Consider the following 24478-nt stretch of genomic DNA (forward strand, 5'->3'; position numbering starts at 1 on the left):
CTTGATCTCTGATAGCTACTAAATCGCGTTCACAATCTTGATTCTCTTCTAAATAAATTCTTACATTATCATCAACCTGACCTTTCTGATTAATTCCAAATAAAAGTGTACTTGATGTAAACCCTGTCGACCTATTTACAGTATTATTTATCGAAAACTCTACTTGCTCAATTACTTCGTCCCAATGATCTGTAGATTCACACAACTGCATGATAAGATAAATCTAGACACCCTTTGCACTGAAGCAATGCGAGAGCGGATTCCAGTGTAAAGTGGTAGTTGGAGGAGGGTTTTTTTAGCCGGTAGGAATCCGGCACTACTTTGGGTGTCTTATGCAAGTTTTCTTCCCTCCTCAACGCAAAAAAAAAAATTAATTTGTTAATTATTTCTACATGACCATTACCTCTTGGCACACCACTAGCTATTAAAATATGTCGAATATTATTTTCTTGCATAAAATTTCTAAAATCATGTGACGTAAAAGAAGTACCGGGATCTGACATAATGTTTATAGATTTACTATAACTTCCAAAATACGACTGTAAATGTTTTACTACATACTTAGTCTCAGTAGAAGGACACGAATATAATTTAGTAAATTTCGTAAAAGAGTCTATTACCACTAATATATGCTTATGTTTAAAACGATTTTTTTCCAAAGGTCCAAAATGATCGATATGCATAGTCTGAAACGGCAATTTACCCTTTGGTATAGAATGCAAAAACCCTTCACTTTACCCATAACCGGAGAATGAGATATACACTTCAAAGGATTAGAAATATATGTTTTAATTCGTTCGTTTAATAGTGGAAACCAATATGTTCTTAGAATCAATACTCGAGTTTTATTTTCACCTACATGACCTAAGTGATCATGATACGTTTGAATAATAACTTTTTCCATAGATTTTGGTACATAAAATAATACTCTATTTTGAAATTTCCTATATACGATACGTAAATAAATAAATAATAATTAAAACCGAATGTCTACTTAAACATGTTGCACTCACTGACTTCATCGGTGTTCCAAATGATAAGAATAATTTTGTAATTCTAGACTCCATCTTAAAATTCTAGGGTTAATTTCTTTTTTCTGTATCGCTAACTTTAAACTATTAAAATCGGTAATGATTTTAAATTCGATACCTTGCAAATAGATTCGAAAACGTTTTAAAGAATAAACTATAGCCATTAGATCAAGTTCAAAACTATGAGATTTACTTTCTGTAGGTGTTGTTCTCTTCGAAAAATAAAAAACAGGATGAAACTTTCCGTCAGATTGTTTTTGCATTAGTACACTACCTTAGTTACTAACGTAACCGTGAGAAGATGCATCACAATGTAATTGATTTTCAGCATGAGGATCATAAATAGATAAAATTGGTTTTTCAATTAACAAAGATTTTAAAGATTCAAATGAGCGTAATTCTGTATTCCCGAAATTAAATTCTACGTTCTTTTTTAAAAAGCCATAAAGCGGTTTAGCTATAAGAGCAAAGTCTTTAATAAATCGTCTAAAATAAGATGTTAGTCCAAGAAAGCTTGGAACGTCCTTGAAATTTCTAGGAATGGGAAAATTACTAACTGCCTTTATGTTCTCATTACACGGAGTAATACCATTTTTATTAATTCTATAACCTAAAAACTGTATTTCTGTCTTGAAATGAAAAATGAACATTTATTTAATTTTAACTCTAACTTATTTATGACTAGAAGGTGAAATACTTCATCTAAAATTAATACATTTTCTTTGATGGTATCTGTCGCGATTAATATATCGTCAATATAAATACTAATTTTATCTTGCTCAATAAGATCTTTACAAATATGGTTAATATACTGACTAAAACTGGCTGGACTATTTTTTAATCCGAAAGGTGCTTTAAGATATTCATATTGGCTTAAATGTGTAACAAAAGAGGTGTACTTAATTGAATCTTGACATATGGTGAAACGCATCTTTAAGATCAAGACGAGTAAAATATTTCTTATTTCTTAAATGAGCTGGTCATCAATAAAGGGCAAAGGAAAATTATCTCGAACAGTAATGCCATTTAAACGACGATAATCCACACAAAGTCTTAAACCCGTTGGTTTTTTGCTACTAAAACTATAGGAGAACTATATTCTGAAGTACTTCTCTGTATAATGCCTTTTTGTAATAACTCATCAATCATTATATTTACCTGTTCTTTTTTATAGTATGATAGTCGTCGAGGCCTATAAAAGAAAGGTGAATTATGTGGTTTTACATTAATTTTCATTTCATAATCTACTGCCGGTCTTTCTGGTCTTATTGCATTAACATAATTTCTCAAAAATCTCTCCTGAAAATCATTTTTAACTTAAAATTCTAAGTTTCTATTAATATCTAAGTCAAAATTAGCAAAATCATCAGTAGTATCGATCATAAATATTTCATCAGTTATTAATTTCTCACTTTGCTTATTCTCTAAATTATTCTCAATGCCTAAATTAGAAAAAATAAATTTAAATCTGCCATTCCGTATAACATCCTTTCCTAGTAAACAATCATAGGTTAAATAGTGTTATTATAGGTACAACTAGAAAAGTCATATTTAAATCTAGGTTTGCTAAATGTACATTAAATTCAATTTTACCTAATACAGATACCTTGCTTTTGTTAATACCTTCATAATTCATTAAATTAAATTCACTAATATAACCTATATCTACTACAACATTCTACTTAACTAGTGATACTGAACTACCCGTATCTAAAATGGCATTAAGGCCAATACTATGTAAATCTTTAGTTAAAACGATAGGTACGAAATATGGTGGTGTCACATTATTGTCCTGAACTAACAAAGAATGCTCAATATGTCTTGAGTTCCCCTGATTTGATACTTCCTCGCTCTGTCCTCTTCTTCTATTATCACGACCTTCACGTCTAACTGGTTCTTCCTAATGTACTTCGTTTCTTCTTTTTCGGGGACACTGAGGTAATATTTCAATATTACCAAAAATTGGAAAAGTATAAACAGGATTAACCATTTTAGAACAAGCAAAATTTTTATGAAGAATGCATTTTTCTTAAAATGCCAATAATAAAAAAGGCTTTCCTTTTGTAAAGACAATCCAGGGACATACTGTATTAATTTACTAATTTTCAGAATAGGCCCTACAATGAATTTGAAGTTTCTTCTGGCTTTGTAACATATTTAAATTTTAAAAAGTATACTTTAATTTTGATACCTATTATAGAAACATTTGCGGAAGAATATTATTTTTTTTTATATTCTTCCGTGATAGGCTATATGAATAGAATATATAGGCTATATAGAATAAATAAATATACGAAACAATTCTTTTACTTAAATAGAAGTTAGTTTTTATTTTTTAATTCAGCTAACAATATATCTATTTCTAACTTGTGCTTTTCAGCAATATTTATTTTTTTTGTTCTGCTTCCTCCCTTAATATTTTGATCTGTGCCTCAATCAGGCCTTTTTTCTGCTCCCTCTCTTCTTGCAGAACCTGAGTTTGTAACTCTACAAGGGCAATTTTTTTCTTCAGTAATTCCTCTTGAAGTGTTTCAAAATGAACTGCCCTTTTATTTTTTAATTTGGAACCAATGGATTCCACTTTACTAACCCTCCTCCTTTTTTTGACATCATTAGAGCCTAAAAAATATTATTAGTACATAAAACTAATTTAATGACATACAAGTATATTATCGTACAGCATGGGGTTACTCCAATAGTTTTTGTCACCTGTTCATTCGTGTCTTCTAAATCAGTATTATTTGGTTCTGTAAGGAGAATAATATTCATTTAGTAAACCCTTAACAATCAGTTATGAAAATTCTTACCAGGAACTGTCAACTCGATACTTTTCGGCTGCCTCAACTGCTGTGGATTCCACGTCTGCCAACTGCTCAAGCTTATCTAAAATTATTTATGCACTTAAAAGAACATTTTAAATTCAATTACTTACAATTTCAGCTGCATCAGAACTGTCTTTATCTATAGTTATTTCCTCTGCTGCTATATCTTCATTACTTATTACTTCAGTAGGTACAATAGGGACCTGAGAGGAAATGCTGCTAGAGTCTTCAGTGAGTAGCTTATTACTACTGTTAGGTAAATCTAGAATTAAAAAATATAAATGTCATTATAACAAGTTTTTTAGTTATGGAAGTAACTAATATTACCAAAATCGCAATCAAACTTAGAACAAGTGCCAGACATCCCAATCCGAACTACAGCCAAAATACGTTTCATATAGCCTGACATTTTAAAGTCAGAACTTCCTGGTCCACCACCTGTCTTATATAAACTTTGTTTGTACTCTCCATATTCCTTTTTGGTGGTTTTTTTTAGAGAATCCCACTTGCTACGTAGCATTTTAGAAGTTCGTGCTGTTGCACACATCGAATTAAATTTAGTCTCAATCTTCTTCCATTCTAGCTCTTTTCTGCTGTTGTTAATCGTATCTGTCTTCTTGCATTCTATAAAATAAGTAATATGAAAATACAATTCCAAAGGATGTCCGGTATACCGGATGTCCTTTATAAAGAAATCAATATGCTGCACTTGCCTACAATAAGCTGAGATTCCTCCACTAAGCTCAGTAAAACTTCAGTCTCGTCGGCTGTAAAATTATTACACCGTTTTTTCTCCATACTTATATTAGCTTTCGCTCGCAAACCACACACTCAAGAAACAAAAATGAAATGAAACCGCTACTCTGACCGCTAAAGATAAAGAACTACCCATGAAAACCACTAAAACGTTACTGAAAACAGAGCTGAAAGTCAGGTTATAGTGTATAATACCACAGATAATATCCGCCTTTCAAAATGTCAAATGTCAAAATGCTAGTTCATTGGAACTACCAAGGAGATATACTTGGAATAACTATACCGATTATAAAAAACGATTGTAAAACCGACAACCAGTTATACTTGGAATAAATCGGGGTATAGGTTATCAGTAGAATAATTATACTGGCTTTTATACTTGCATTGTAGAATCGGGCATAAATGATAAAAGTAGCTTCTTACATAAGGACAATTTCTCATAATAATAACCCCCTAAGCTTTCATTTGGTATTTGTTTACGTCTCTGCATTTTCATTTACAACTCTGAATAATTTTCCTCAAATATAAAGGTATTTTGAAAGGCTTTTTGAAAACTATGCCAGTCTCTAATGTCTTTCCTTCCATTTAACCACAATTGTGCAGCTCCTCGTAAATAATTTTGGGCTGTTTGAAAAAGAAATGTATCTGGCCAGGAATGCAAGCTAGCCATTCTGTTCAGTTTCTCTAACCATGACTGTGCTTTGCTTAAATCTTTATCACCTTCAAAATATTCTATAGTTTTTACTAACTCTGGAGTAATATTGAACGTTTGGACTGATTCAGGTTTAGTCAAAGTTAACAAGTTTAAAAGCTGGGCATTTTGCTGCATCAACCCATTTAGTGTCGATAAATTTATTAAAATCTACCTCGTTATTTTGTTCTGGCTCATCTCTCTAATTATTCTCCATTTGTTTATCCATAAAACTTTCAAATCCGTCTCTAAATTCGTCTAAACTAAATGCCTGGTTTTGGTTCATAATCAATTTTATTTTTCTTCTCAAAATGGCTACCTTTACCTAACTTGTGCCTACCAATTAAATCCACATTCATCTAAGTTCTAAGTCGTGATTTTTTGAATCCCAGTTCTGAAAAACTGAAGGGGCCGGCCGCCAATCATAAATTTTGCTAATAAAACGATACTAATACTTCTTTGTTTCTATTTTTTCCCAAAATACATAAACTAAAATGGTCTAACATAAAACTTAAAGTTTTTCGATCCACTCGTGACGAACGAACGAACGACGTATCTTACGGTCTACCACAGATCTAACTCAGATGGAATCACAGATTAACTAAATACCAATTCATATATATATATATATATATATATATATATATATATATATATATATATATATATATATATATATATATATATATATATATATATATATATTAATGTTAACATTACTACTTTTTCAGTGAATCTTTAAATCTGTTGTTTTTTGTTAAGTTCGTTATTTAAACATATGTATGTAATACACTCATATTAACACTAATCATATTTTTACGTTTTTATTCATCATTTTCAATGCCCCCCCGGTTGCATCTTTGTAAAGGACTGTGAATTTTTTGTAATATTTTTTCCTAGCATCATGTTATAGCACATTGTTAATAATATGAGCAGTATCTAAAAAGAGTTCTTCGTCCTCCTCTATTGCTGTTAATTGCTTAGTAACATATTCACCAAAAATTTCACTCTCTGAGCGGATTTTAGATTTTTCCTGTTGGGTGGTAGTTAGAGGTGAGGTAATAGCTGTACTTATTTCCTTCAAGACTTTATTGGCATTTTTCATGGCCTCATCTTCATTAATGTCACTTCTTTTCCTTTTTTGATTAATGTTCGCAACTACATTTGGGGTTAGACTTTTAACCGGGCTACCTTTGGAATAGCTGCTGCGCTTCTGTATACGCTGATAATCAACTACTGGAGGGAACGTTTTTAACTTTAATAATATTAATTTTTTGAGTAGACTGCGTCTGTTAAAAATCTGTTGCCTCAGTGATAAATTGCAATTCCTATGTGAGCACAATATTTAGTATTAAATGTATAAAAAATAATGTAAATTATTAAATAACAGTACCTCTTCATTTAGTGACCAATTTCAGTATTATCGACATTCAGATTGAGAGTATAATAGTAAATCTTTACAAGAGTTCTCACAAGACTCAGTTATGTTGGGAGATGTTTGCGGTGACATAATGCTATTTATAGATTGGTGTGGAATACTGTGTTCAAGAATAAAGTACATATGCTCGTAATACCATATGTTTGGTTTGTACATCTGTGATCATGATCAAAAAGAACGTGAATATTAGGTAAAAGTGTACCTACAGTGCCCCATTTATTATTATTATTATTACTATTATTATAGTATTAACTTATCTCATCAGTTCCAATTCCGCTCTTTAATGAATTCACATATTTTCTGTGTTCAGATAGAAAGTTAGTACGAATATTGTTAAATTTGGATTTGATGTCTGTTAGAGATACACATGGTCGAATCAGCTTCAATTCTGAATGAATTTGTTCGAGTGCACTATTTCTGGCATGTTTATATTTGTATTCGATACTTTTTACTGCATATAAACAAGGGTGTTCCCTATAGAGCTCTAGAAGCATTTTTACATGCTGCTGAGACCACGGTATGTTTTAATTTGAAGCACAAATTACAGTCAGTAAAAGCCTCACAATCGAACATAGAGCAAACATAAACAATTAACTTAACAAACAAATGTAACATAAACATAACCTTACAAAATCAATTTGACTAAAAATGCGCGCGCAACAAATTTTATACATACAATTTAGGCTAGAATATTGTCCCGTGTCAGACGGTCCTTACTCTATTAGTGTTCCGTTTATGTAGTACCGTTGATTGAAAGAACGGTAGAACGAGGACAAAACTGAAAAGTGTAAAGCTGCTAGGTTCATATAGCAACGAATCACGAACTTTAACGTCATTGGTCAGATTTATTGGGGAGAAAGTTGGCAGGTGTCTTAGTTAAGTTTTTAAGAATTCGTGAAATTGACAATCTAGGTTGCTGGAAACTTGAATTCATTTCAAGATTTTCCGATATTTGTGACGAATTTGGCTTTAATTTGATAGTTTGCAGATTAATATTATTAATTAGTTAGGTTAATGTTGATTATTATTTGTGATGTCTGAATTTGTTGTAAGTAATTAATAGTATTATAATATTCATTTATTAATATTACATTAGGTACTTATAGGATAGGTAATTTTTTTGCCGACTTTTTTAAGTAAATTGTTTATTTTCATATTAGCAAAATTTTTAGTACCAAGTTGAGTGTGGGGAAACACTAACTTTGGAAGAATTTGAAAGACACACTTGTGCGGAAACTCAGGAGTGTCTGTCGTCGCAATCCATACAGATTGAAAATGAATCCCAAACAGAATCAGTAACTGACAAAAACTTTGTTGGAAATTTAGCGGGGGCCGTCCAAGCGAGGCCAGCATTGTGGGCTCATACCCTGCCTCTGAAGCAAAGAGGCAAAGATATAAGAGAAAAATTATGGAAGGAGGTTTATAATGAATTAGGAGGAAAATAACTCTAGAAAATCTAATTAGAAAATGGACGAACTTACGAGACACTTTCTTAAAACATTTGAAGTATGTATGTACAAATCCCGGAAACTTTTTTTGGCCACGACTGTGCCTTTTAACGATTTTATCAGTTAGCTAATTGCGACACATAATTAATGTCTTAATTTAACTGTTGCAGAACTTATGGCGGGTTTATACAACATAGTCGTAATCATAATCACAATTTTAGTCACAATCATAAAAGTTAAAACCATTATTTTAGATACGAGCGTTTACATGTCGCAGTCGTAATCATAAGCATAACTTAATAACCTTGAAGTTCGTAAATTTTAACTAATGATAGTCCTGTCAAAATTGTAAATAGTTTAAATGATTTTTTTGTCAATGTATCTCCAAATATACAGAATATGACAAATCATGTTTTAATACCAGCTATGATAGTTGATTCGATTTTTCTAATGCCAACAAACTCCCCAGAAATCTTTAAGATAAAATTAATCAACTAAATAATACAAAATCTGTCGGTGATGACAACTTACCTGTGCATATCCTTAAGAGTATTGCTCATTGTATATCGGATCCTATAGCGTATATAACAAACTTGTGTTTCTCTACGGGTATTTATCCTGATCAGTTAAAGAATTCATTAATTAAAGCTGTGTTCAAGAAAGGACAGATCGATGATGAACATAATTATCGACCTATATCTCTACTTCCAAACATCGGGAAGATTTTTGAAAGAATAATTTACAGTCGAATATCAGATTTCTTAGAAAGCCACGTCATTTTCTCGGATAGTCAAAACGGTTTTAGAAAAGGGAAATCGTCAGTAAGAGCGATTTATCAAGCAATAACAAAAGTACTAAATTCATTGAATGAAAAAAAGCTAACTGTAGCAATGTGTATTGATCTATCAAAGGCGTTCGATTGTGTAAACCATAAAATACTATGCCGGGTTCTGGATAGGTATGGCATCCGGGGTATGGCGTTGGAGCTAATAAAATCTTATTTAGTTACTAGAACCCAGCAGGTTTTTGAATATTACAGTCAGGGTAGAGTTACAGTGTCGAATAAAACCAAAGTAATAAAAGGTGTCCCTCAGGGTTCAATCTTGGGGCCATTATTGTATATAATTTATACGAACGATCTACCAAATATAACGAGAGAACATACAACTCTCTATGCCGATGACACTACGCTGATCTTTGATGCAGTGAATGCAGAATTAATGAGAGTTAAATTAAAAGAACATGTGATATATTGGTAGAATATTTTTCGTCAATGGGTTTATCTATGAATACATCTAAAACGCAGTGTGTAGGTTTTGGTAACAGAGCAGATAATGCGTTTAGACTTCAATATAAAAATGATGAAATTATTACAACTAAGAACGTATCTCTGCTTGGTGTTGTCACAGATTGGATTGGAAAGCGCACGTTGATGGTGTTGCAAAGGGGGTATCAAGACACGGCTTTGCCTTGAGGATTGTCTCGGAGAATGTGGGCGAACAAGCAGCATTGACAGCTTATTATGCTTTTGTGCAATCTAAAATGCTTGGTAATTTGGGGAAATTGTACTGATATAGGTAGAATCTTTCTGCTACAAAAAAGATGTATTCGTAATATATTTAGGATGAGCCGTTTAGAAAGTTGCAGGAGTGTTTTTGTAGAGAAGGGTATATTGACGCTGACAGGAATGTATGTTTACGATGCCTATATGTTTGTGGTCGGTAATAGAGATCTCTTTGCAGGCTTTGTTAGTGATCCCAGGTATGATACCAGAAATAGATATAATCTTATACCTGGGAAATTCAATTTTACTTATATACAAAAGAATGCTGAGTATTCGATTATAAAAATATTTAATAGTTTCCCCGAAGAGTTGCAGGCCATGTCTCATGGAAAGATGAGAACTGTACTAAAAGATTATTTAATCAAAAAGGCATACTATAGTTGCCGTAACTATAGCCGATTTTTTTTCCGATTCGCATATCTCACTTTTTAGTGAGCATGTTTATTGTTTATAGTAATTGTAATGTAGTGTGGACTTTTGAGTTAGTTGCTTACTACTGTAGTATAGTATATACTATATATATATATATATATATATATATATATATATATATATATATATATATATATATATATATATATATATATATATATATATATATATATATATATATATATATATATATATATATATATATATATATATATATATATATATATATATATATATATATATATATATATATATATATGTACAGGCATGGAACATTGTAAAAATAGCAAAAAAACAAAACTTAAGACTTAATATAAAACACACATAAATACACTTAAATAAGGAAAAAACTAGAATAACCCTCGACAACAAAAAAATGTATGTTTCGAAAATCATTGTTCAGTTTAAATAATAGTCTTGAATATGTGAAATTAAATGATTTTCGAAACATACATTTTTTTGTTGTCGAGGGTTATTCTAGTTTTTTCCTTATTTAAGTGTATTTATGTGTGTTTTATATTAAGTCTTAAGTTTTGTTTTTTTGCTATTTTTACAATGTTCCATGCCTGCGGGCTCTTGTAACTTTTGTTAATCGGAACAAATAAATGAATATCTATCTATCTATCTAGAAGACATGAAAAATGAAAATGAAAAATAGTCGTAAAAAGTGTGTTAAAATAATAGGTGCCACCTATCTGTTCTTAAATTTTGTATCACTTGTGGCTGTAGCTGCGAATAAAATGCAAAAAAATGTGGAAGACAAAGGCGATGGAAAAGCGACCAATTAACAGAAAAAGGGAAAGCGAAGGATTGTTTTCAACCCTTTTCCAAGATATGATGAGAATTTTTTTAAATATTCCCGAATGATGCAAACTCAATTTAAATTTTTATTAACGTTGGTAGCCGATCACATTCAAAAGGATAAAAATAAGCAGCATATTAGATAGTCCTGCTCAGAGATTGATAATAACTTTGCAGTATGTAAAATTTTATATTATTTAGGTCTCTCTAATCACTTTTTGTTTGTAGCTATTTGGCTGAAGGATGCTCCATGCAGGAGATTGCTTGGGGCTATAGACTTGGAAAGGCCACTGTCCATATAATTATTAAAGAAACTTGTGGTGTATTGTGGGAAAAATTACAGCCTTTAGAACTACCCAATCCCACAAAAAAAAAGGTTTGAGGACATAGAACTGTCATTTTTTAATAGATGGAACCTACCAAATTGCTTTGGAGCTGTTGATGGTAAACATATTACTATAACGGCCCCAAAGAAATCTGGCAGTGTATTCTTCAATTACAAGAAAAACTTTAGTATCGTCCTCATGGCATGTTGCGATGCATTCTATAGATTTACCATGGTTGATATCGGTGCAGAAGGATGCAATCATGACTCTGCTATTTTTAAAGCCAGTAGTTTTGACGCTGCTTTATTTAACAGTCACTTAGAAATACCTCCGCCAAAATTTTTACAGAAAACTGACGTAAAATTGCCACATTTTTAGTAGCAGATGCTGCCTTTCCTCTGCATGAAAATATTATTAGGCGTTACCCTGGAACTTTCCTTGCTTGGGGAGAAAAAAAAACATTTTTAATTACAGAGTAAATCGAGGCCGTAGATGTATTGAGAATGCATTTGGTATTTTAAGCCAACGGTGGAGGATTCTTCGTCGACCAATAAATACAAGCCTGGAGGTTGCTGAACTTAATGTTCAAGCGACTATCGTCTTGCGTAGTTATCTGCAAAACAGCGAGATGGATTTGAGGCCAGAAGAACGAAAATATTGTCGAACTGGTTATGTGGATACTTTTGACAACAATGGAATATTGAAGGAAGGGAATTGGCGAAGAGAAGGCCCAAGTTTAAAATCTGCCTCCTAGACTAGGGTCTAATAATTATACCTTCTCTGCGAAGGTTAATCGAGATAAGTTAGCAGTTTTTTTATCTCAAAAGAAGGAGAGGACACATTTCTTGGCAAGACAATTACGTTAATAAAGGAGGTGTGCCTTAAAAAATCTAGATGTTATTACTTTTTTCTTATATTTTTTATGTTTTGTTTCACAAATTCAGTTAAATTTAAGTTAGATTTTTACCTATATATAGAAATATAGATATCTACAAGTTGAAAAATATTTTGTTTTTTTGAAAACCTTTAAAATATACATAATTTGGTCTATTAATTCTTTGGTGGTCTAACAAAAACACCTTATTGCCAAAAAAATTTTGGTTTTAACCGATTTATTTTTATATCTTGTTAAAACATGCTATTATTATTTTATAAGGGTCATGGAAAATTATATGGTAATGACAAAACAGAATAGTTAGACCCCTAACATTGTATAAAAAACAACTTTTTAAATTTTATTATATATTTACATTAAAAAAAATAATTCAAAAAAATACAATAACACAAAAAAAACTCTAAAACAACTACATGGGCAACAAAATACAAAAAAAAAACTATAGTTACTTGTATTCTAACATGTTTCCCATCAATTGCCCACAGGCAGTTTCCAGAAAAATTCCACTTCAACTCAAAATCTGTTGCGATCCTGAGCCATTTTTCCTTCGGGAAGTGGTAAATTTGAATATTCTTTGTTTAAAGATATCCAAAGAGCTGAACATGTACTTTTGACCACTATATTTGATATTATGCTTAATCCCAATCTAAAAAGCAGCCAAATATCTAAAAATAAAATAGATGTGGTGGTACTGTACCAACAAATAATATTTAGGGTTAGTGGTAAAAGTAGTATAACCTAAGTGTAACAGATAACATCTCTAGTGGTGAAATTGGCTCTAGGGTATGGTAAGTTTTTGTTGTATACGGAGAAATCTTTTCCACAAGGAAATCGAATTCTTGGACGGACATTCTATGGTAGTTCCTAAATTTCTTCTCGTCATTTACCCTCATTTCTTGCACCAAATTATGAAATGCTTCTTGCGACCGTCGTTGCTTAAATATTTCGCAGACACTAACAGATCTATTATTTTTTGCCGCATCTTCTTAAGCAACAAGTAAACTGCTATTAGACGTATGCGTCTATATCGCCAATAAAATACGTTCTCGTTCGTGTTAAAAATTTAATTTTATTTTTTTTTGCAAAAAATACAAGAAAAACACAACAAAGCAGAAAAATATAAACCCTTCTCCTTTCCTAACCTGAAACGCAAGGCAACGCTGCCTAGTGAAAAATTGGAAGAAACGCCCTAGAAACGCCAACGAATTTCGTTTTCGTATGAAAGGGTCAATTTTTACGACTTTGCAAAACCAACAATTCGTGATTCGTTGCTATATGAACTTACCTTATGCCAGTTTTACACTGACAATTTAAATTGATCAATTTGTTTGCAAATTTGTTTGCCAATTTATTGTTGGCTTAACTTCGCTTTACACCGGGACTTCCCTACTTCAATTTTCACAACGACAAATGTCAATGAACAGGTCTACCAACATAACATTGTTAGGTTGTGTTTGTGTGTCATATTTGTTTATGTTTATTATTATTGAATAGTGATAGCTTGATATGAGTGACGATGTTTAAAAACTTAAAAGTTTCTAAAAGCAAAAAACGAGCTGCAGCAATTGCGTTAATTATTGCAGCCAGTAGTTTTTTTATTGAACAACCTGAAAAAAGACAAAGAAGATGGTGGGTCAGACCATGGTTGGAAGACAAAGTGCTGGTTTAAAATTGGTGAACACGGAGTTTCGAGAAAATCCAGAGCAATTTAAACAGTTTTTACGCATATGAGAGGAAAAGTTTAATGAATTAATAAATTACTTAAGTCCCTGGCACCACAATTGGAGAAACAAATGCTAATTTTAGAGATGCAATCACTGCGAGAGACAAATTAATAGTAATTTTGATATTCCTTGCAAATGGTGAAACTTACCGAAGTTTAATGTGCACATTCAGAATATCAGAATCCACTATTTCCTTGTTTGTACCTGAAGTTTGTACTGCAATATACTATATAGTAAAAGATGAATTCTTAAGGGTAAAAGTTGAATTCCACTAAATAATGTAAAACTTATGGAAATCTTCTTTTTCAGACACCAACCACAGCTGCCGACTGGCTAAATATAGCAAAAGACTTCGAAAGCACATGCAACATCCCTAACGTTATTGGTGCCATGGATGGCAAGCACATTGTTTTTAGAGCTCCAAAAATTGATGGTTCAATGTATTATAATTATAAACATAGTCATAGCATTGTGCTACTTGCATTGGTTGATCCCGATATAGGTGGGGAGTTAATGGGAGAGTTTCCGATGGTGGAGTATATTGTCAGTCGACATTAGCAAAAGCTATAGCACAAAACTATTTAAATATTCCGGAGGATAGATGTCTACCTGGAAGAAATAAATTAGTTCCACATGTTATTTTGGCTGATGCAGCTTTTCCCCTTGGTGAACACATTATGAAGCCCTATCCATTCAGAAATTTGACTAATGAACAGAAGATATATAATTACAGACTGAGTCGTGGTAGGCGAGTAGTGGAAAATGCTTTCGGAATTTTGGCCAACCGTTTTAGAATATCTTTAACAACCATAAATTTAAGTGCTCAAAAAGTTCAAATTATAACTTTGGCAGCGCGTGTTCTTCACAGTTCTTTGAGTGCCGAAAACCTATACATGGTAAATGACGATGGAGAGATTGATGATTCTTATGTTTTTAAATATGGTTTATCTCAACAAAGCGGTAACAGAGCTAAAGACTGAAAGCAGAGCTAAAGAGAATTTAAAAATTACTTTGTGAATGAAGGTGCTGTACCTTGGCAATATCATAAAGTTTAAAATGTTTTATTTCTATTTTGTTTATATTATTTATAAAAATGTTCAGTTTAGAGCCAATTAAGTAGCACTTAAAACTTAATAATACTTAAATTAACCTTTATTACATACACTGTTGTTTGTAAAAAAACATTGTTTTATTTAAACTCTAATCAACAAATACAAAAATAATGTAACTCCAGGCAAATGACAATCAAGATAGCCTCTTATTGCTTTGCACTAAAATTACACTAACATAATAACACTGAACAGGATTGCTTGTATTGAGAAACGATAATTGCTCATAACACCATAGGGTGGGTGTGTAGATATCATCAGTGCCAGACCAAGTCAAAACCTAACATGGCGCAGTACGTATAAACCGCTCATCACTCCACGCAAAACGCATGAAATCGGCCATTTTGTAAAAAGTCGTACCTCGTGGAAATTAAATTTTATTAATTAAAAAGTCATTCTCTTCTTAATTGAAACGCTTTAAGAACGGGAAAATGACTATAGGATAGAGGAATACCCCCGATGGTTAAGAATGGAAATCTAGCTGAAAGCTGGAAATTTTGAAAACAACGGTTCAATAACTACCTCGTGACCACCGAGTTGATAAAAAAAGACGAAACCACCAAATGTGTCCAGTTACTGACCCAAATAGGAGATGAAGGCATTAGGATTTATAATACATTTCCTGAGACGGAGAATGAAACCCTGACATTGCTCCAAGAAAGATTTGAAAAGCACTTTAGTCCAAAGAAAATTCTGACCTATGAAAGACATAATTTTTTTACCTACCGTCAGGTAGAGGGTCAAACAACTGATTAGTTTATCACTGAACTTAAAAATCTTTCACTATCATGCGAGTTTGGTACCTTTAGGGAATCCCTTATCAAGGACATGTTAGTTTGTGGGCTACGTTCCACCTCCCTACGAGAGAAGCTACTTCAAGAAGACGTTTCAGCTCTGGAAAAAGCAGTCCAGATATGTGTAAATCTGGATAGTACCAAGCAGCAAAGCAGGCAAATAACCAATGGGTTCAACCTTGAAAAATCGGAGGTAAACGCCATCGCCTCCAGGTTCACCAGGCAGCAGTCGACCAACTCGTCTAGATTTCAACCACCGAAACCTTTCCAGTCATCATTACATCCTGGGAAGTCGTAGCGACCTTGCCAGAAGTGTCCAAGGCAGCATGGATTCGGAAGTTGTCCTGCGTTTGGTAAAAATCTCTAAACTGTGGTATTTTAAATCATTTTTCTTTCTGTTGTAAAACTAATAAGTCAAACTCTTTTAATAAAACTCATAAAAATCCTAAATGTAAAAGTAACAAAAATCAGGTTCATTTTTTAGATAACAACCATGATCATAATGATTCTAGCATAGATAGTGTTGAAGTTCAAGATGATTATCATTTTATAGGCAGTGTTGAATGCCATGTGGCAGGCCCTTCTAAGCAGAGCTCTAGTAAAATAAGGGATTGTCCGGAAAAAAATAAATTATATTTTAAAGTCAGAGGCGAAATTTCAGAAATTGAAGATCTTTTGTTTAAAGGTCAAAACTTAATTGTACCTAAATTATTGCGAAATGAGATTTTGGATAAATTACATTATAGTCATCTTTCAGCCAAAAAGTGCTTCGAGAAAGCAAATAGAGGATTTTGTGCTCTCGTGTCATGTTTGTCAGACTGTCCAAAAGTCTCAGCCCTCCGAACTTATGATTTCTCATGACATAATGTTGCGACCAAGGTGTAAGCTTGGTGCAGACATTTTTCATCTTTATAATCAGTCTTACCTTCTTATAGCAGATTATTATTCTTTTCTTGATTAAGTTTGTGGAAGTAATAAATTTAGGGAAAGATTTAATAAGCAACAATGTTATTCATAAACTTAAGGGTGTGTTTGTTTGATTTAGAATTCCTAATATTTTAATGAGTGATAATGGGCCCGAATTTTCTAGTTTGGCTTTTAAAAGCTTTTCAAAAGCGTGGGACTTTGTTCATAAAACATCCTCGCCTCTTTATTCTCAATCGAATGGTCAAGTGTAATGGGACAGACTGTGAAAAATGTTCTTAAAAAATGTGTATCTGACAAAAAAGATCCCTTATTTGGCTTTACTAGAATTAAGAAACATGCCATTAGACAAGTCCAACTCACCGGCTAATGCTTTATTAAATAGAAACTTAAGATCAACTCTCCCTGTACCAATAAACAATAACAAACCGTTCAATAAAAATAATTTTGATAACTTTATAAAAAATAGTCAAAAGCAACAAAAACAAAATTTTGACAAAAAAGTACAGCAATATAAGAAATTTACCAAAAAACTGTTCAGTTCTCATTCAAGTTAACTTAAATCTAAATGGACTTTAGCGAAGGTCATTAAAAAAGTTGGCATTAACTTAAATTGGTAAAATTTTAAGAAGAAATAGAAGGTTTATTGGAGAAATAAAGCATCAGCTAAGGGGTAAACCAGCCGTTTCTGATTCAGATAAATTAAGTAATTTTGCATCTCGTGAAAACTTTCAACAATTAAGTTATATACCAGTCTGTGGTACTAGTGATAATTTCTTTGAAGAGGAAAGGGCTGAACAACAATTTATGGAGAGCAATAGAGAGGCATCTAGCAGCAACCTAGATGACTGTGTCAGTTTTGGGTCCGATTTTAAAGAAAAAAATGTAAGTGTTGAAAACAGCAGTAGTGATAGTTATGTATCTGAAGAGTCTGAAAATTCTCAAGAAAATTTAGATCACTCAAATAATAGTGGTCAAGCTTATTTTAGTTCAACAACTTCACCATCTAACTTGACTATTATTTCTGACGAACAGGATAGGGATATAGATAGGGATATTGTACATAATGTTTTGAATGACACTCGTACCAGTACATCTGGTAGAATGATAAAGCGACCTGTAAAATTTAGATACTATCATGTTGATATTGACTGACTTAGTTTAAGTATATCTGCTTCTGGTTAACAACTTTATGAATTTACTATAATACACACTGTATATTTTTGAAAAACTGATGTTTAGTTTATGTCGACTTAGTCATTATAATAATATTGTATTCAACGTATAGTCTGAAATTGTTGCAACAATGCAACATGTATGTTCCTTTTTTGCTTAGGTTCTTTTGTTAATACTACAAATTATTAACGCTAGATGACTGTGCTTAGCTATTGATTCAAAACGCTTTGCATAAAGTTAACTCGTTCAATAATATTTGTTTGGCTGACCATAGTCATTTATCGTGTACAAACTCATACAAACGAAATGTTTACCTATCTGTAACAAACTAACACTGCTGCCTCATCATTTATTGTCTGTGATATTAATTTAAATTAGTATTATGTATTTATTTTGTATTATTATGTTCCCCTTAATTGCGAAATGTTTTTAGAAAAGGGGAGATGTTAAGTATGGCAACATTACCATTGTATGGTAACACGTCATCGTGCGTATTTAAGCAAAACGCCACATCACAATAAATCATCAGTCAGTTGAGTATCGTGCGTCGTACTGTGTACATTGTAGCTCCGTTAGTATTCGCGCTCGGTTTTTCGCGCCGGTAGTGCACCCTAACCACAAAAACTTGCTCGATTCTTCTGCCCCGTCCACCACAGCCTTAGTTCAAGAGGTGTGGCCTAGCATTCACCAATCATGGCCCCCAAAAAGAAGAAAATCAAACCGTCATATTAACGGTCACTGAAAGCTCGGATATTCCCGAATATCCTGTATCCACTCCACATCCCCCCGTAAAATATTTCTTTTTCGCTGACCCCTCAGTTGACATAGATCCAACAAAGGACTTCTCTCAAGATGGAATCACTGACCTCTTCAACACTGTACCCCCCCCCCGACTAAATTTTCCTTAACTTTTATTACGCCAATCGAAAGGCGATTAGAAAAAAATGTCGGTAGCCCCCCCACTAAACCTATTGCAACCTTTAATATGCCAATCGAGAGCTTGAATTTTGCACAATTTTACACAACCAATAACAATTTTTACTCAAGTACCTACCCTAAGTACTTATACTTAAAGGTTTAAATAACATGGCGATAACGCTGCAACTAAATTTTTTGCGTGATTTTTCTTTTCAACATCAAATAAAACGTGTCTTTTTCAAGCTACAAATTTAGTGGTATATTAAGGCCCTTTCAACTTAGAAAAAACAAGGGATAATAGAAATCATATGGTCGTGGATTGGTTGCATAAAGACTACCCTTGTTAGCAAGTGGTTTTATCACGAAATACACTATACTAATGTTTAAAATTTTTCGACATTATAAATTATGAGAAAAAAAATCTTAATTTTTCATGAATGAAATAAAATTGCGTTACAAAATACCCCAGTCCCAGTTTAGGAGGGATAGTTTATATTTTAGGACGGAGAGATAGCATCATAATAAACATACATTATAATATGAGGCGTCCATCAGTTCCAAACCTCAGATCCATTTCACACAATGTAACGAAACTTAGGAGAAGGAATAAGTAGTTATATATTATCATGGTCATCATTTATAGTTTTGTACAATAATTTATACTTTTCTTGTCTTAAGGATGATCTAGCAAACCAATCAGAGGTTTCTCTAATTAAAAATTCAATATCTCTAGGTAGGTGCTCAGCTGCTGCTGCACTGTTAAACACAAGCTAACTGTAAGGAGTGGCATACACACCTAAAATAATCAAATTAATATTATATGATAATTTATATATAAATTCGGGTCAGAACGTCATACGACGTTGTCCGATGCCTAACTTCCACCCTGCGCGATTTTCCCATTGATCTTCGGTCAGATTTTTCTCGCTCATCGACCTTCTTATTCCTTCCATCCATGTTTTCTTGGGACGTCCTCTATTTCGTTTACCAGGTGGTATCCAATGAATTACTTGTTTTGGAATTCTTTTATTGTGCATTCTCTGAACGTGGCCGTACCATATTAATTGTTTTTGTTCTATATCATTTACTATTGTTCCCTCTATTCCCATTTATCGTCTAATGTCTTCATTTCAGATCTTATCCCTCCGTGAAATTCTCATTGATCTTCTAATCGCGTCCATTTCTGTTATCTGTAATTTCCTTTTATTCCTTTCAGTAAGTCGCCATGTTTCACATCCATAGAGTAATATGCTTTTAACTAGTGTATCGTATATATATTATATTTCCTGTTCTTTGTAATTTCAGTGCTCCATATAATGCCATTTATGCATCTGATAACTGCTTATTTGATAATTCACTTTTTAATAGTATATGTTGTGGCTAAGGTTAATAACAATCTAACCTGGTTAAAACTAAGTTCGGAACATCATCTTTTAACTTTTTATAAACACCATTGTTTATGACTACCATAACAGCGGCATTATCAGTGCCTATACCTTTTAATTTTTGCAATTTAAGCTTGTGCTTTGCTAGTGTTTCCCTTACTGCCCTAACAATACCTTCGGCATCCGCATTTATTAATTCAGACATGTCAAGAAATGTCTCTACAACTTTATTTTCACGTAAATAAAACGTAAATTTGGTCCTATGTAGACTGAGTGCATCAGCATTTTGAAAGGAATTTTTACATATATTGCTGATATGATCGCAGACATTGATAGAAGTATGGTTGGCAACATATAAGGCTATTCTTGCTTCCGCTCTTTTCTTCCTTCAGCTCTTTTCAAGTCCTTTAAAGGCATTATTGTGTGAAAATTTTAAGACATGCCTCTTTGATAATCCTCGCTCCATCTCTGCTCGGACTACTGAGTTTCTCCAAATAAATGCACCATGTGTACCACCCCCATATTGAGCCTTTATATTCAAAATTTTAGGGTATGAGTACAAATTTAAAGCAACAAATAAAACATGTAATGACAATACTTTCAACCAATATGTTTAACCTACTCTCTGAACGTTCTTAGAATGGTATCCTTTTCGGTTCAAATAATTGTGTTCTTCAATCAGTGGTCTTAATATTTCTATGTGTGTACCAATCCACATCACCTACCACTCCAGGAAAATTAAATTGTTCCATAAATCCAGCTTTGATTTCATTTTTACTTTCTTTAGTAATGGGAAACTTAATCCATTCGGCAGCAAAAGTATTTACAATCGCCATAGTAACTTCCTGCACTGCTCGTGACATACTTTGTGACATGGAAATGTCAAATCCTCTACCTACAACCCTCTGATAAGCTCCACTGGCATAAAACCTTAGGACTCCAAAAATTTTTAAAATATTGGGTACGGCTACTGGATTATTGCTTTCTCTCATATTGGGATATATAGATTTATTAAACCGCTTATACGAGCCCAAAAACTACGTTGCTTCATTGGGCTCAGACCCTATTTCGACATTTCAGGCCCGGGGTCGGGTCTGAGTACGATTTCAGTGGTTATCGTCTAGAACTGACCCTCATTAATCGTCTCTCTATATTCTCAACCCGGATAACTTCCTTCTCTTTCAGAGCTTTCCTCATTTTCAGCTGCTAAAATGTTCAATGCATTTACCGCTGGCAACATACTAAAATACAGCTTATGAACACTCAAAAACTATAACAATTCTTTTAAAACCATCATTGAAATGAGTAAAACATAACCTCTTCAGTTTGTTTACAGTCAAAAATCATTAATTTTCATCCACCGTCCATGAATGACACATCCCAATCGGTAGAAACGAAACGACCGAAAAAGTAGAGTCTTGTCGATTCAACGGTAACACGGAGTGCGCAACCTGTAGAATCATGGCGACAGGTAGAATTCTACATGACACAGAGTCCCACAGCTGTTTTACGATCCGGACGTATCGGCCGCATGAAATTGACAGCTGCCGATTCTAATTTACGAAATAACGGAAATATACGATTTGTATTATTCGATAGCTTTAAAAGAGTCGTATTTATAAACTGACGTTAGGAATTTTTATTTTCGCCTATATAAAATCTGTTTAAACTTGATTTTTTCTTGTTTCTCGAGTTTATTATTTCACTTAAAAATGTTACCCATTATTGTACGAGAAAGAATTGTTGCTATGGAACATGCTGAAAGAAGTCTTAATTTAAGGCGACGAAGACAAGAATTGCGAAATCGAAGTGATCCATTTACTGTACCAGAGGCCCGATTTATTGAATTATTTAGATTAAATAAAAGGTATGTGATAATTTGCCTTAGATTAATGGTGTGATAGTAATTCAACTACACTTTTAGGTTAGTTCGAAATTTAATTGAAAATGATGTGCTTATGACACAGGCTTATACATAACATATATTATAGGTATTTGTTTATAAAAAAACAGGAGAATAAATTTAATGTGCTTATAACGTACAATGCGGTAATTTTGTACAGGGTGGACCATTTTGGTTGTTTCTATATGGGGTATCTAGGAAACCGTAAGAAATATTTAAATTTTGATACTGCAGTCTCGGGTTCTTTTTTTGAAAAAAATCACAATGCCGCAAACCGATCGTGGCTATCTTGATCGGTTTCGAAGCTACAGGGGGATTCTCAAATTTTGTACTTTTTGAAGATGTTCGATAGTTTGTTTATTTCAGCAACTACGCAAAAATGAATTATACATTCTAAAGGCATTTTTCTGTGTAGAATGCAGTGGTGTAGTCAGACTTGGTTTCGAAAAAAATATTTATTTAGATATTAACTATACTTCTGTTTTTTTAAATAGAACCCCCTGTATATTTTTAAATTTCCCGATTCAGCTTGGCATGGGCTTCTCAAAAATATATAACACTCTATATTTATTTACACTATTAACCTCAACATTTCAAAATTTTCTTAAAATATCCAGTTAGTATAGTAGGCCGCGCCAAGTTACAAAGTAAACGGTTGTCATGGTGATCGGTACATACCTTTGATAGATGCGTGACATTTCATTTCAACAGATTGATGTGTGTGTATTAATAATAAAAAATGAGTAAATTTGAAAATTTTGAGAAATATATAATATGTTAGAATGTTATAATGAGTCTAAGAAACATAAGCAAATGGCAGCTGATTTATATTTTGAGCGGTATTTTGAGCGGTATTTTGAGCGCTAGCAACCAAACCCAGCCATTTTTAAAAGGTCAGAAAATATTTTAATCCTAGCCACCTAGGTCACGTGATATCACTCTCTTAAACTTCTTTCTCTGGGGATTTATGAAAAACGAAATTTATCGAAATGCAAATTTATTAGAAGAGTTACAAGATAGTTTTGATGTGGCTTTGCAAAGTGTAACCAACATACACATTCGAAATGCTGTTAGAGTTAGAGGCGGCGTGCAGAGACGGTGCCAACTCCGTCTAGATAATAGTTTGAACATTTAATGTAGGCTTTGTGTTTTTTTTTATTTTTTATATTAACTGAGAAGCCCAATTGAAGTAACCTGTTGAGTTTATATTAAATTTATTTAATTGCTAATACATCGATTAATTTGAAAGTAGATATTTGCTTGTTTCCTTTAATACTTGGCATGACCTACCAAGAGGAAAGTCGTTATCTTTAAATAAATTGTAATTTTAAAGTTAATAGTGAAAATAAATATAGAGTGTTATATATTTTCGAGAAACCCATGGCAAACTGAATCAGGAAATTTAAAAATATACAGGGGGTTGTATTTAAAAAAAAACATAAGTATAGTTAATATCTAAAAAAATATTTTTTTTCGAAAAAAGTCTGACTACGCCACTGCATTCTACACAGAAAAGTGCCTCTAGAATGTTTAATTCATTTTTGCCTAGTTGTTGAAATAAACAAACTATCGAACATCTTTAAAAAGTACAAAATTTGAAAATCCCCCTGTAGCTTCGAAACCGATCAAGATAGCCACGATCCGTTCGCGGCATTGTGATTTTTTCAAAAAAAGAACCCGAGACTGCAGTATCAAAATTTTAATATTTTTTACGGTTTCCTAGATACCCTATAGAAACAACCAAAATGGTCCACCCTGTACAGTGTGGCAGTTTTCTTGTTCTTTTACACATTGCGAACTAAGCAATAACCCATTTAGAGTGATAACTTCCAGTCTATTTCTAGGCTTTGTTTTATTCAAATTAATTTTTGAAAAAACTCTCTCGCATGTTGCGTTAGAATGAGGGATACTTAAAACTTCTAAAACAACTTTTGAAACTTTCTGGAAAACAAACTCACCAGCCTGGTTTTCTTATTGTCCCAGTTTATGCCAAAATAAATCGGTGTCCAAGTCTGTAAATTCCTGCAGGCTCGAGAGGTGGTTACTAATATCCTGCCACTCGTCAATATCCTGAGCCAATTCTGGCTCTTGTGTTGGATGTATAATTCTCGGCACCAAAATCATGATATTGTAGATGCTCTGGGGCCTTTCTACCAGCAAGACTTTCTTGGGGAGTCGAAACTCCATTTGCTTGTATAGAGGATTTGAAAAATCGTACCTATTTTTAATTTGAACCCATGCAGTCTTAAGAAATTCCCTACAAAAATCTTGTTTCATATCCTCGTTGTGATTATTTTGCAATAGTTGAAGTACCTTAACTCCTAAATACATGGTACTGAGA

The 24478-nt window shown here is 32.8% G+C and overlaps 2 protein-coding genes across 2 annotated transcripts; one reads left to right on the forward strand and one right to left on the reverse strand.

Moving 5' to 3' along the window:
* Positions 1-3417: 3417 nt before the first annotated feature.
* Positions 3418-5875, reverse strand: LOC115887034. The gene is made up of 5 exons (XM_030906355.1): positions 4181-5875; positions 3964-4115; positions 3839-3914; positions 3710-3778; positions 3418-3650 (listed from the first exon to the last, which is right to left on the reverse strand). The coding sequence occupies exons 1-5, from the start codon at positions 4398-4400 to the stop codon at positions 3418-3420; spliced, it is 750 nt and encodes a 249-aa protein (XP_030762215.1). The 5' UTR covers positions 4401-5875.
* Positions 5876-9873: 3998 nt separating this feature from the next.
* On the forward strand, positions 9874-14908 carry LOC115887035. Its single transcript, XM_030906356.1, has 4 exons — positions 9874-9947; positions 11212-11359; positions 14238-14368; positions 14431-14908. Exons 1-4 carry the CDS (start codon positions 9874-9876, stop codon positions 14906-14908), a joined length of 831 nt encoding a protein of 276 aa, XP_030762216.1.
* The last annotated feature ends 9570 nt before the right edge of the window (positions 14909-24478 follow it).

This window comes from Sitophilus oryzae, unplaced genomic scaffold (genome assembly GCF_002938485.1).
Source record: "Sitophilus oryzae breed Bouriz unplaced genomic scaffold, Soryzae_2.0 scaffold_551_pilon_pilon, whole genome shotgun sequence".
Taxonomy (NCBI): domain Eukaryota; kingdom Metazoa; phylum Arthropoda; class Insecta; order Coleoptera; family Curculionidae; genus Sitophilus; species Sitophilus oryzae.